The sequence below is a fragment of the Falco biarmicus genome, chromosome Z (assembly GCF_023638135.1).
Source record: "Falco biarmicus isolate bFalBia1 chromosome Z, bFalBia1.pri, whole genome shotgun sequence".
Lineage (NCBI taxonomy): Eukaryota > Metazoa > Chordata > Aves > Falconiformes > Falconidae > Falco > Falco biarmicus.
In genome coordinates this window covers 49,398,923-49,410,964 of record NC_079311.1, presented here as the reverse complement: position 1 = coordinate 49,410,964, position 12,042 = coordinate 49,398,923, and the positions used below count along the sequence as shown (strand labels likewise).

The window sequence follows — 12,042 nt, the reverse complement described above, 5'->3', positions numbered from 1 at the left end:
AACAGTCTGCTGGAAGCAGGGGATTTTTCATTTGGAAAGGGAAAAATTTCTGTGATCAGTTTTATATTTTGAATTCATTATGATACTTGAAATAAAGCTGTATTTTGAGACCATACTCTGCTCATAATACATTTCCAGTGGAAACCTGGTTTTATTTATGTTCATTTGAAAGATGTGCCTATGTGTGTATTCTAATACATGATTCACTAATAGATACATACCCATTTCAACACATCCAGCCCTATGAATTGCCTTTTTCCTGTTACATTCATGTCTGATACCCATCTCTAAATGTCTTCACAGTTTGGTATTAATGTAGTTCTCCTTCACTCATTTCAAATATTCAATGTATTGTATGTACATCAGCCTCTGCAGAGGATGCAAACCTTTTGAATTCTGTTTTTTTTTAAGAAGCATAGTAGTTGAAATATTTTAAAAGTCTAGTTTTTGCTTAAATACATAACCACTACTTAGGTATTCAGAAGATGGGGATGGAGACAGACAACAGAAGAACTGATAGACCCGGAGTTAGGACAATCCAAGGGTTTAGGGGCACAGACATGCCAAAGTCCTACCATTAAGAAGGCTAAAAAACCCACATTGTTTCTCTGTTGCTACATGTTAGTGTAGCATTGGGCACTAGTGAAGGAGGAAGAAGGAGGGATAAAAAGAATGTTTCAGGCCAAAACCATGCAATCTCTTCACCAGCCTCTGGGAAGCAATACACAAAGTACCTAACTGGTAACTGGCAAGTATGCAGATTTTTACCAAAGTCTTTATAGCCATGATCAGCTCACAAGGTTGACTGCTTTATTTGCACAAGGTTTCCATAGCTTGATCCTGTAACTACCATATTCACCTTTTTAAGTATAGGATTATTTCCTACTTGAATTTTAATTCTGGTGTTGTCAGCTGCATGCAGGACATGGTGGGATTATTCTTTTTTGTATGTCATGTACTTTGGAAGAGTCAGTGCAGTATGGCCAAAACACCCAAAAGGAAAGAGACAGAGCACAGATAAGGACACATGAAGTAAGGCGAGGATTATTTCAGCAAGCATCACATGAAATTCTACAGTAAGGGTAAAACTGTGTTATGACAGAAAAGCACTATTTTTAGAAAAAATTATCTCCAACAGTACAAGCAGTTTAAAAACTAAATTGTAAATTTAGTAGAATATTACTTCAAAGCATTGCAAGGAACTTTAGCTCTTACATAATAATTCTGCAGCCCTGTGATTCTATTCTGTAAGATTAACACTGATCTTCTCTGTGTTTTTAGGGCTTTGTAATTCTGCTGATCATATATATATAATCTGTGGGTTTGGTTACCTGAGCAGTCCTACTCCACTTTGCATGTCTCTGCGTCACTCTATGTTCTTTACTTTGTATCTGTGAAAGCCGTAAAAGTCACTGGGGACTATGAAAGTACAAGAGTAAGAGAGAATTTGACCTCATATTTCCTGAGCACCTCTAAGGAATCTGCTGTTTAAAGCAGCTGGAAAGAATTGTGAACGACCCGATGTTATGGTAGGGCAACAGATGCAACCTGCAACAGAAATTTCAAACACTGGAGAAAAAAAAAACAAACAAACAAACTTCTTTTTACTGAAACAGAGCATTTCTTTCTGGAAGAAGAAACAGCCACCCTCTTCTGTAGAAACCAATATGTCCAAAGAGCTTATGTGGCCTCCTAGCCACTGAGATGTGAACTGCCAACAGAAACATTGTGCACTTACACAAATAACAAGCAGTGAGCTGCTGGAGGCAATAGCTATTCCCACCACTTGAATAAAAGAAACTCTGGCAACTAACCATGTATCAAAATAGCTTCTGGAATAAGAAAATGCCTTCTTTTCAGCAATGTTTACTCAAATATCTTGGTTTAGATTGTGCCAAAACTGAAGGGTAGCTGATATCCATGTTAATTCTGACTGACAGTTTTATGGGAAAATCTGGGAAGACCTCTCCCCCAGTACTATTCATATGGAGAACATACTCCAGATTAGCCTAACTGGCTGCCAGATGTCACTCCTACTCCACTGCTAAATAGCTCCTGGTACACATATCAGGCTTTAGTGGTCTTCAGTGTATTATGGCCTGGAAAGTGACCATGGCAACTTCTAAGTATGCAAGATGTGTTAATTGTTAGAAAGGGTTAAGCAGATTTTTTTCATCGCTACTAGCAAACCCAAGTGTCTAAAAGCCAAAGTTGTCTAAAAGCAAACTGTAGTGCCATTGGTGTTTACCATAATGCTCAGGACATATCCTGTCCTGTTATAAAATCAGAGAATGTCACCAGCAGATGGAGCACAGAATTTTGCTCCATCAGCATTATCATCTAGAGAGGAAAAAATATTTCTTGCCTACTAAGTGTTCCAATTTGATTTGTGTTACCAAGAAGGAGGGAATAAATGCTCAAAACAACTTTATAAAATATATAGAGGAAATAAAATTGTTCTGTGACTTTATGATGGCACAACCTTGAATGATTATTTCCATAATGTGTTTACTAACAAGTTGCATTTTACATGTGCTGAGCAGTTTCCATTGACTGCTGGTCTCAGACTTGCTGAGTGTTTTTCCTCTGCTTCCACAAATTCTGTTCCATGCTGCTGACAGGTTTCATAACTTCCCTTCGTTGCTGTCTGCCTCCATCCTGCTTGGAGCCTGAGGATCTGTTTCTTCATAATCAGTCTCTTTAGTTTCTGCCTGGCTTTGCTTTCTTCAAGGAAGATTGCCTGAGCCTTCCTTGTCCTGAATGTTTAATTTACTACCCCAGCAACTGGTTTCAATGACTTCATGCAGGAAAAGAAGCCATTCATCACGGTTAGAAAAAGTGACTGTATCTGACTCTCATACCTTCATTTTACATGTGGGAGTGTGTCCATGTCAGTGTAGTGTTTTGCGTAAAGTTGATGAGAAGGCAAATATATTCTCATTTTTAATATAGAACTTTTTTGTGTACTCACTTCTGCATATCTCTGAGGTGCCTTCTAGTAGAGTACAAGAGTGGAAGACCAATATTTTATGCCACCTTCTGTGTATGGCTGAGAGAATTAGGGTTTGTATTTGGTACAGGTCAAACAGCAGAAATCTGGCTTTAATGTGATGGACACTGATATTCAGTCTTCAACAATCCTGTTGGTGCAGGATTTACATAGCTAATGCAGAGAAGGTCTGGCTCAGTGACCCAGAGTTTAAAGAGGATCCCCCTGCTCTCCTATTGCATCTCTCAGGGCCTTAGCACTCCCTACCTCCACAACAAGGAAGAGTCTGCCAGGAACACCACAACTGGATCTTCTGGAAGAAACATCTGCTCAGTGATTCCTTTGATGGACTTTGTTAATATCTGCCCTCTTTTTTTGTTAGTGACATTAATAAAAACAGCTAATTAAGCCCATTCTATCTTGAAATGCATTAGCCAGGCTCCTGCACACCAAAAACTTAATTTAGGACACAAAACTGTTACTGTGATATTGCAGGAGTCTCAAAGCCTTGAAGCCCAAGAGTTTTTGACAAGAACCAAAAATGCAGAGGAACAATAAATATTCTTCTTAGCCTCATCCTGCAGCTACAAGAAGGGTGATGGTGATCAGAGAATTCCCTTTCATTTACTGCTTCTTTATTCTATCTGATATTATAAAAAGAGAAAAATTAAGGTGACTTTATGTGCTTAAGGTTTTCTCTCCTGACCCCTTCACAGATGGGAGATTGGGAAATGGAGCACCTGCAGTCTTACCTGTGGGGTTGGATTGCAGACACGAGATGTCTTCTGTTCTCATCTACTATCAAGAGAGACTAACGAGACCGTGATTTTGGCAGATGAATTGTGCTATAAACCTAAGCCATCCCTCGTGCAAGCCTGTAATCGCTTTGACTGCCCACCCTCCTGGTATCCTACAGAATGGCAAGAGGTAAGGACATATGTGTAATCTTATTTTATGACTCCTAGAAGTAGTAGTCTTTGCATGCATTATCAAAGCATCGCTTTGCCTTAGCCCACCAAGAGGATCATTAATCATTTTAATGAGCCATTAAAAAACTGGAAAAGTGTGTCTTTTTGCTCTTTAAAAAAATGCATCAGTGTTTTCATATGTAAATAGTGACTGTGGCTACTTCTAATGCAAAGTTACTGGAAACTCTTAGCAGCTGGCTATAGATGCCAGAAAAAATATGTGGAATATGATGGTCAGCTGCAGTGAGGGAATTTGGGTCAACAATGTCAAGATTTCTAGAAATACAAAGCTATAAGGACCAAGGAGGAGAGAATCTCTAAAGCATGTTTAGTATTCTATATATTGTCAAGTAATAATGTAGTTTAGGACAAGAAACACTCTTCATTCTTTGGAGTCACAAATGGGAATTAGGCACTTCCCTTTTAGAGATGGATGCTTTGTTACACTAATGCTGAAAATTGCTGTTTGCACAATGGATCTGTACAAGACTTTCCATCTTTGGAAAGCAACCTGAAATTAGTTTATTTGCTGCCATCTGGTTGCAAAGGAAAACACTTGTGCAATTCAAAAGACTTGAAGATGATTCTGTTGGATATAATACTGCACAGAAAGAAAGGATCCTGCCCTGTTATCAAGAATAAAGGAAGATTTTGCTGTGTGATGGAGGTGCAAGCAGGAGGCATTCACGTCTGCTGGATGCAAGGATTCATTCCATCCTATGAGAAAACTATGAGCATTTGGCCTGGTGCTTACATATTGCTACACATTCTTCATCTATCAAATCTGCTTGTTACTTAACAGCCAGGGAGATGCTAATATACTCACTTAATGAAGCTGATTAGCCCGTGAATCTGTACTTCATGGGAGAGCTCTGAGTTTAGGCTGCCAGCCCAGTAACAAAAATTTATGCCAGCCTGATGTTCTGTCAAAGCTAGGTAACTAGGCTATGGCATTAATCTTATGTTTGAAACAATTGAGTGATAATTCATGCTTGTATTTGCCTACTGTATGTGCTCAGTTGCATTTTGAATATTTCTAGGCTATAGTCATACATAAATCCTATATTTGTAAATAGCAAATAGTATTCTACTAGCACATAACATAATAAAGTCAAGCATTTCAAAGTTAGGATATGCTAGAAGGAATGCCTATGCTTGTTAAAATCCTATAGTTAGCCACAGTCCTCACAGAAAGCAATTTTCTGTAAGGTTATTTGAACACTTGAAAGAGGTGTTCATTACAGCATGGTGAAAAAATCGGCTTTCTGCTAACAATGACCATTGGCTAGAATGGTACCAAAATAGTTTCTGCTTCAGCAGTTTCCAGAGTTTTTTTCAAGTTTTGAGCATCTTCCTCAACAGTAAAAACACACGTATTTCTGCCCATCTAAAGTAATTTTTTAGCTATTTTTGTATCTGCTCAGGAGCTCTCAGATATGTTGTATTTCTGAAAGGTGTAGCAGATCTTACAGAGGATGGAGCTCAATTAAATATAAAGGCTTGACCAAGCATATTAATCGTGAATTAAACCAAACCACTCAGTTCACATCTTTTGTGTTAGCTGCTGCCTTTTCTGAGCTGTGTGGAGAGAGAGAACTTGTGCTGCAATTCATTGCTACAGCTTAACAAAGGTCGTGTTATAGCTCTTCTGCTTTTACTTGCGTGGGCTTTGCAGGCTGACCAGCTGTGTATGTAGCTCCTCACTACACAGGCACTGAATATTTCCTGTGCTTATCTTTCACTAGGAGAAAACAGCACAAAAAAACGTGCTTCTCTACCTACTGTCTTCTGCCTTTGTTTAGATGGGTATAGTGCAAGAAAAAAAAATAAAAACCTAATCTATCACAACAGATTTTCATTCTCTCATTTTTCAAAGGCATGTGTCTTCCATCTTTGCACCAGCAACTTCTGTGCAGTTATTTCCACCCTGTAGGAAAGCCAGTCCTCACAGCCTAGTCTCACAAGTTTCCCATGGATGACCTCCATGTGAAAACCTACACTGTCAGGCCAGTGCATTGCACTTAGGGATTATTACAGCTGTTGGCTCCTGGCATGTGTCAGGGAAAAGGCTATCTGGCCAGGGTGTGAGTAGCTGAGACTTCTGGAGGTGAGCTCCAGCCATGCAAAAGAGTTGCCATGGAGCCCTCCAGCAGAAGAAAACCTGCAGGGTGATATGTTTCCTTGCATTAAGGGAACGCACAACACCTCCCATCTCCCTGAGTCCCTGAGAGGATTCCTCACATATGCAAAGCTACCTTCCTCACCGTGCAGAAGGTCCTTTTAAAACTTCACTGACACTAGAGGGTAACTGCTCTTCTCGCAGCCTGGTTTGAAGCCATTTCTTTGGTCTAATCAGTGGAGTTGGTTGAGCCTTTCAGAACATTCTCTCACAATAGTTTCAAGTAAACAAACAAAAGATTTAAACTGTAATGAGCAATGTTTTCTTTTTTAAAGCCTTTTATGCTTGTTAAGCAAGGGTTGTCTGAATCAAATGCCGTTAGAAGCCCCAGTGTTCCTGGCAGATAAACACATGATAATTATCAGTGTTGTAACATTCCAAGTATTTTTTTAAATATGACTTTACAAATTCAGGACTGTTTATTTTTAAATAGTTCTGTTTCTTAGTTAAATCCATTAGGGTGTTTGTCTTGTTTTCCATAGTGGGTTTCTGGAAGAAAATGAATGTGAGCTTTCATTTTTACAAGGCCCTATAAATAACTCCTCTGCAGACCTTAAATGGGAGAGAGACATCCATTAGTAAATCTTCATCCTCCTTTATTTTATTACTGAATAAGTGCCATAGTCTCAGTCCCAGAATTCTCTTTTAGCTGCTCAGTGCTATCCTTGCTCCAAAGATAATTAGAACAATGGCTTGACAACAGAGTCAGCATGGGAAGACTGATAATATTTTCAGATATTTTCTTAGCTATTTTTTCTCCATATTGAAAGAAGTCCTTTCTAAATCTTCAATGTCAGGCCTTAGAAAGCAACTGAAAGACCTGCTGAAAGAAAAATGTTTACTCCTTTTGCAGATGCTTTATGTTACTGTAGAGTCATAGTTGAGAATTCTTGTAGTGCTGTAGTCCCACCACCCTGAGCAAAGGACAGTACAAAATTAAGCCACCTGGGACAGCTGAGGGGTAGGATAACCCCTTCCTCAACTGTTCCTGTAAGCAGGACTGACATAAAATTACATCCTTTCAAACATCCAGCTACTGCCCCAAAATGGTAACAGTTATGGTGCTGAGTGACAGTTGCCTAGCCCTTTATTTTTTCATTAACAGCTACCTTTTTCCACAAGTTGGAGAAGAGACCAGATTCCCTGCCCCCCAAACAATGGAAATTGTGGTTTTGCCTGACTCCTGTGCATTGTATGCATGTGTGTAGATGCTCATAGGCATGAGCTGAGGTAGAGAGATGATCTGCTTTGCCTCTCTGTTTTCAACAGTGACCATCAATTCTTTGTGTTAATTATTGCTTACAGATTGTTGTACAAGCAGAACAGATACTAAAGCAGTGTCTGCTGTAAGAGAGCCAAAGGCCACGGTTCCACCAGCAATTTAGGATGACATACGCCAGCACTTCTACCAAAGGAGAGAACAGCTGCTTTGGGGATCTCTTTCTTGCTCTTATAGCACCCACTCCCTCATACCTCCAGAAGCGCCGTGCAATCACACAGTGGTCCTGGCTGAAGCTAGCCAGAAATATAATTAGCTTTAGCCTAGATTAATTTTCCACTCTGGTTTACTATACAGCCACATAAATGCTTACGCCAGTATATGGGACAAGGCAGCACAAAATCAGGAATGCCTGGCGCTGGCAGAATTGGGTGTATAGCTTCTTATTTGGTGTCAGCCTTGCCTCATGTTTGCTTAAGGTAATTGTTGAACTAGGCATAATCAGGCAGCAATGTGGGGAGATGCCACTCTGGAAGCTGGTACCCTGGAAAAGTACCACATCCCCTGTAAAATAACGTCAGGGAGGCTGGGTTTGGCTCTGCTCAGAAGCTGTGTGGAGCAGGAATATCGAGAGACATAGTTCCAAGAGCCACACTTAACCTACTTGAGTGGGTGAAGTGAAACCACCCCAAGCATCTTTCTCTGTTGTTATGGTGCTGTGAGATTTTTCTCAATTGCAGAGATAGAAAGCATGTTACTCAGATGGGATACGCCCAAATGAGGATCCTCAAAAACCTGCTGTTTCACATTGCTTGTAAATACAAGCAGATGTTGCTGTCATTGATTACCCCTTTTCCTGGAAAAACTTCATGGCTGGAAGCTTCTACTAGAGAAAAATCAGCAAATACCCTACAGTAGTGAAAGCTCCAGAGGTGAAATAAAGGTACAAGCACAGTGCAATAATCCATGACTATCTTAGAAGAGCATTCCTGCAGACAAGGAGGAACCTCATTACTGTATTTGGCTCTCTCTGGCACTTAGCAATAGAGTTTGGTGTTGAGTAGCAAGTTATTCTTCACAGAACAAAGCTATGTAAGTGACTGAAGGTCAAAAAGTAAGAAAAGATCTGTTTTGTCATATTGGTAGTGATGGAAGGGCAGGGAGACATCCTGGGATTTGACTGACTGGCAGAAGGAACATGCTTTTTTTTGTATTTATACAGTGCCTAACCAATTTTGGCTCTGCTATATGGTGACAGTCCTTAGGCAATCTTGAAATAATACTTTTAATCACATTTTTCTTGATTTACTCTCTCCTCAGTAATGAATTGTCCTCAAATGAAAGGTTGATAAATGTTTTCTTTTGTTGAAAACTAAAGTATTGTTTTACTTTTTTCATTTTTTGGAAGCCTTTAAGATTTTCTAGCATTCTAAGTAGGACAAAAGTTATTTTTACTCATTGAAGAACAAACCAAACCAAATATAAGCACATCTTTCTACACTTCCTTTCTGTCTTTCAGGGAAAATGTGTATCCTAAATAATCAGATTGGCAGTAAAGTTTATGCAGCCTTTTCTATGCAAGACAGAAGGGCCTTTCACAAATGCAAGATTCTCTAAAACTGTCCCTTTTTAACTGCTGGAGTTTAAGTTTTAATACTTCTTCATATGGTTTTCTGCTTCTCAGACATAATTCCCAAGTTGCAAGCTATAAGTAACTCCTGGTCATGCCACTGTAGTACAAGCTCCCCCTCCTTCTTTGCTAGGAGAAGGAAGAAAAGGAGCTGAGCTGGCTGGATTGAGCAGAAGAACTGGGAGCCTGTTGCCAGCCTCAGGAAAAAGATCCTCCGGAAAAAGGGCTGAGCAACAAGTTTAAAAAAAAAAGATTCAGGAAAGCTATTAAATCTGCTTGTTTAAAATTTCCTGCCCTGCTTGGGTAGAAAATGGATACAGAGAGGGATATTTACATTAAAAAGAGGCGAGATGGATCCTCTGGGTATGAGTCATTGCAGTTTACTGTGACTCAACCTTCCTCCTTACCTTTTGGAAAGAGTACATACACACTGCTGTCATGACAGCCATAAATATAAAAAGGCTGCATAGGTATTTAATGGTTTATTATATTAACCTTATAAACCAATTACTGAGACTAAGAGCAGATCGCAGTTGATATACACCTTTTCTGTGAATTAAAAATCAAAGAAATATCGTAATGCCAGAGATCTTCAAGGACAGGAATTCTGGACTGGATGGTTAAGTTTTGAGCTGTCTTAGCAATAGATATCATGCAGGTCACAAACAAGAAATGAGAAAATTACAAAAGGAAGAAAAAGCAAAATGATAAAACAAAAGTTATTTATCACACTCTCAAAATTCCATTTGTTTTTCTTGCTAATACAAACATTTTTTTAGCAAGCTAAATTTGAATAATTAGTTCAGGCTATCTATGTCATTCATAGCTACTGTTATCCAGTATGCATGATCAAATCCTGGAAATGAAGGTCTAGTACTAGAGAAGACTTTTCCACTCACTCAGGCACTGTCAGAAGCAGTCAGAGCTCAGGCAGAGGCATTAGATATAGATCCTCCACATCACATGCAAGTGCCTCATTTTCCAGTTGGTGGTTACAGGAAAGGATGACTTTTCTACCTCCATACTGCAATTCTGACCCACTGTTCTGTGTCTTTTGTACTAATGCCTGAAAACAAAACATTTCAAAAATGCTGAAGTATTTTTTCTAAATATTAGAAAAATAAGCTGCTTCCACATTCCAAAATATTTTTTTCATTTTAAAAAAAATTTTGGTTTGATATATCTGAAAATGTATTATGTATTTTGTATTTTCTTTTTGGCCCAAACTGAGTGTTGACTTCCACCCAAATTTACAAGTAATTTTTGCTGCAAGTTGTCATGGTGCAAGTGTGATGTAAGGTGGCTGACTCTCATCTCCCACAGTGTTCACAGACATGTGGCAGTGGTATCCAAAAGAGAGATACACTTTGTAAGCAGCGCCTGGCAGATGGAAGCTTGTTAGAGCTGCCAGAAACGTTCTGCTCCACACCAAAGCCAGTTACCCAACAAGCCTGCAAAAATGAGGATTGTCCCAGTGAGTGGCTTCTCTCTGACTGGACACAGGTATGCTAGTTGTATGCATGAGTATTGTGCTGTTCTGGGTGATGAAGTTCCTTGGTCACTTGTGACAGAGGAGCCAAATGAGCTCAGACAGCACAAAGTATGTCATGCCCAGTTTTGTTCTGTATTCTGTTCTTATCATCCTGGTAGGCCATGTGATCACTAGCTCAATGTTCCTCTTTGGAGATTGCCTTTAGAGATGTGGTTTAGCCATCCTGCCAAACAATTAATCAAAAAAAAAAAAAAAAAGCCCAAATAAAACCCTGCCTCTGTCCATGCCTGTGCTTATGTTCATCCAACGCATCAATGAAGAGTAATCTTTACTCCCCCAGACTAAATGCTTTTATTTTCCAAATCCTGGCTGTTCTGATGTCAATAGTGTTTTCCTCTTGAGGCCACTCCATTCTTTCCTTATGATGCAGAGAAGAGAAGGGATTCCAGCAGCCTCTGATAGGCACATCACTACAGACACCAAGCTTCTTTCTTTCTAGGACACTGCTCTTGCAATGTTAGCTAGCTGCTTCCTTCCTTCAATTTAGGGATGGTAAAACCAAACTCACTCTACTGAAGTATTTTGCACTTCCCCAGATTCCTTTTCTGACCCCATATGGCTTAAGAAAAATTCCCTTTATATTTATGAGAGTATAACTGAAAATAGAATTTGACCTTTTAATGTCAGTAAGCATGAAAATCATTCCGCATCTTGCAATCTTTGCCACCACTCTCCCAGTTCGCTTTCATGGAAGGAGGTGGAAATCATCTTATTTGTGAAAGAAACACCAGTTATCTCATGGAGCTGTCCCACCTGCACCCTGTAGGTGTACAAAGTACTACAGTACAATGTTTGTCTTTGCACTTGGTTTCTACATGTCTGTGTCTGCTGGCTGGAAAAACTCCTGTTCATAGCCAAGAGGAGACCACATTGAGTTGTACTTCGCAGATACATCCTGTATAAAATCTGGCTAAAATCTGGCCTAAACATAATCTTTGAACTTTACTGTTGCAGATCTATTACAAATAATATATGGATGAGTGTTTCAGATACCAGTGAGTTACCTCAGCCTGGTAGTTACTACACATGGCTTACAGAAAAGAGTATAAACCCTTTAACACCAGACTGTGGTGCTCAATGCACAGGTGGGCATTGTTCGATGGAATTCAGCATGCCTATTTTATTTCACATTTATGTATACAGCATCAAAGAAAGTGAGAATACAGGGACTGCCATTGCACTGGGACCCAGGCAGCAGCCTGTAAAAGTGCTGGGAAGTGGATTGAGTGCTGTGAGGTTGGTAGCTGTGAGACACATGCACTGCTGTTACATGTAGGTGTATACATGTGGTAATGGGAATTACAGATGAAGTGAGGAGGTGAAAACACACTAAAGGTAAGAAAAGCAAAACCATGGCAACTTTCAATTGAAATGGGGAGGAGAGAATGAAGTCAGATTTTGATTTTACTAAGTACAAATACACAGAAATGTGAGTTGTATGTATGTCAACATAAACCAAGTAGCACAACCTCTTGTGAGAGAGGTCAGACTGGGGATAGAATTAC

The 12,042-nt window shown here is 39.5% G+C and overlaps 1 protein-coding gene and 1 long non-coding RNA gene across 3 annotated transcripts in view; one reads left to right on the top strand and one right to left on the bottom strand.

The window, feature by feature from the left end:
* ADAMTSL1 (ADAMTS like 1) overlaps nucleotides 1-12,042 on the top strand; it is a 191,095-nt gene that overhangs the window by 129,809 nt on the left and 49,244 nt on the right. The window contains exons 16-17 of the mRNA XM_056325134.1: nucleotides 3,706-3,916; nucleotides 10,309-10,488. Coding sequence (XP_056181109.1) covers nucleotides 3,706-3,916; nucleotides 10,309-10,488 — 391 coding nt within the window. The remainder of the gene's footprint in view (nucleotides 1-3,705; nucleotides 3,917-10,308; nucleotides 10,489-12,042) is intronic.
* The window catches only part of LOC130142774 (uncharacterized), a 39,436-nt gene that overhangs the window by 9,725 nt on the left and 17,669 nt on the right, over nucleotides 1-12,042 (bottom strand). The gene's annotated exons all lie outside the window — the stretch shown is intronic.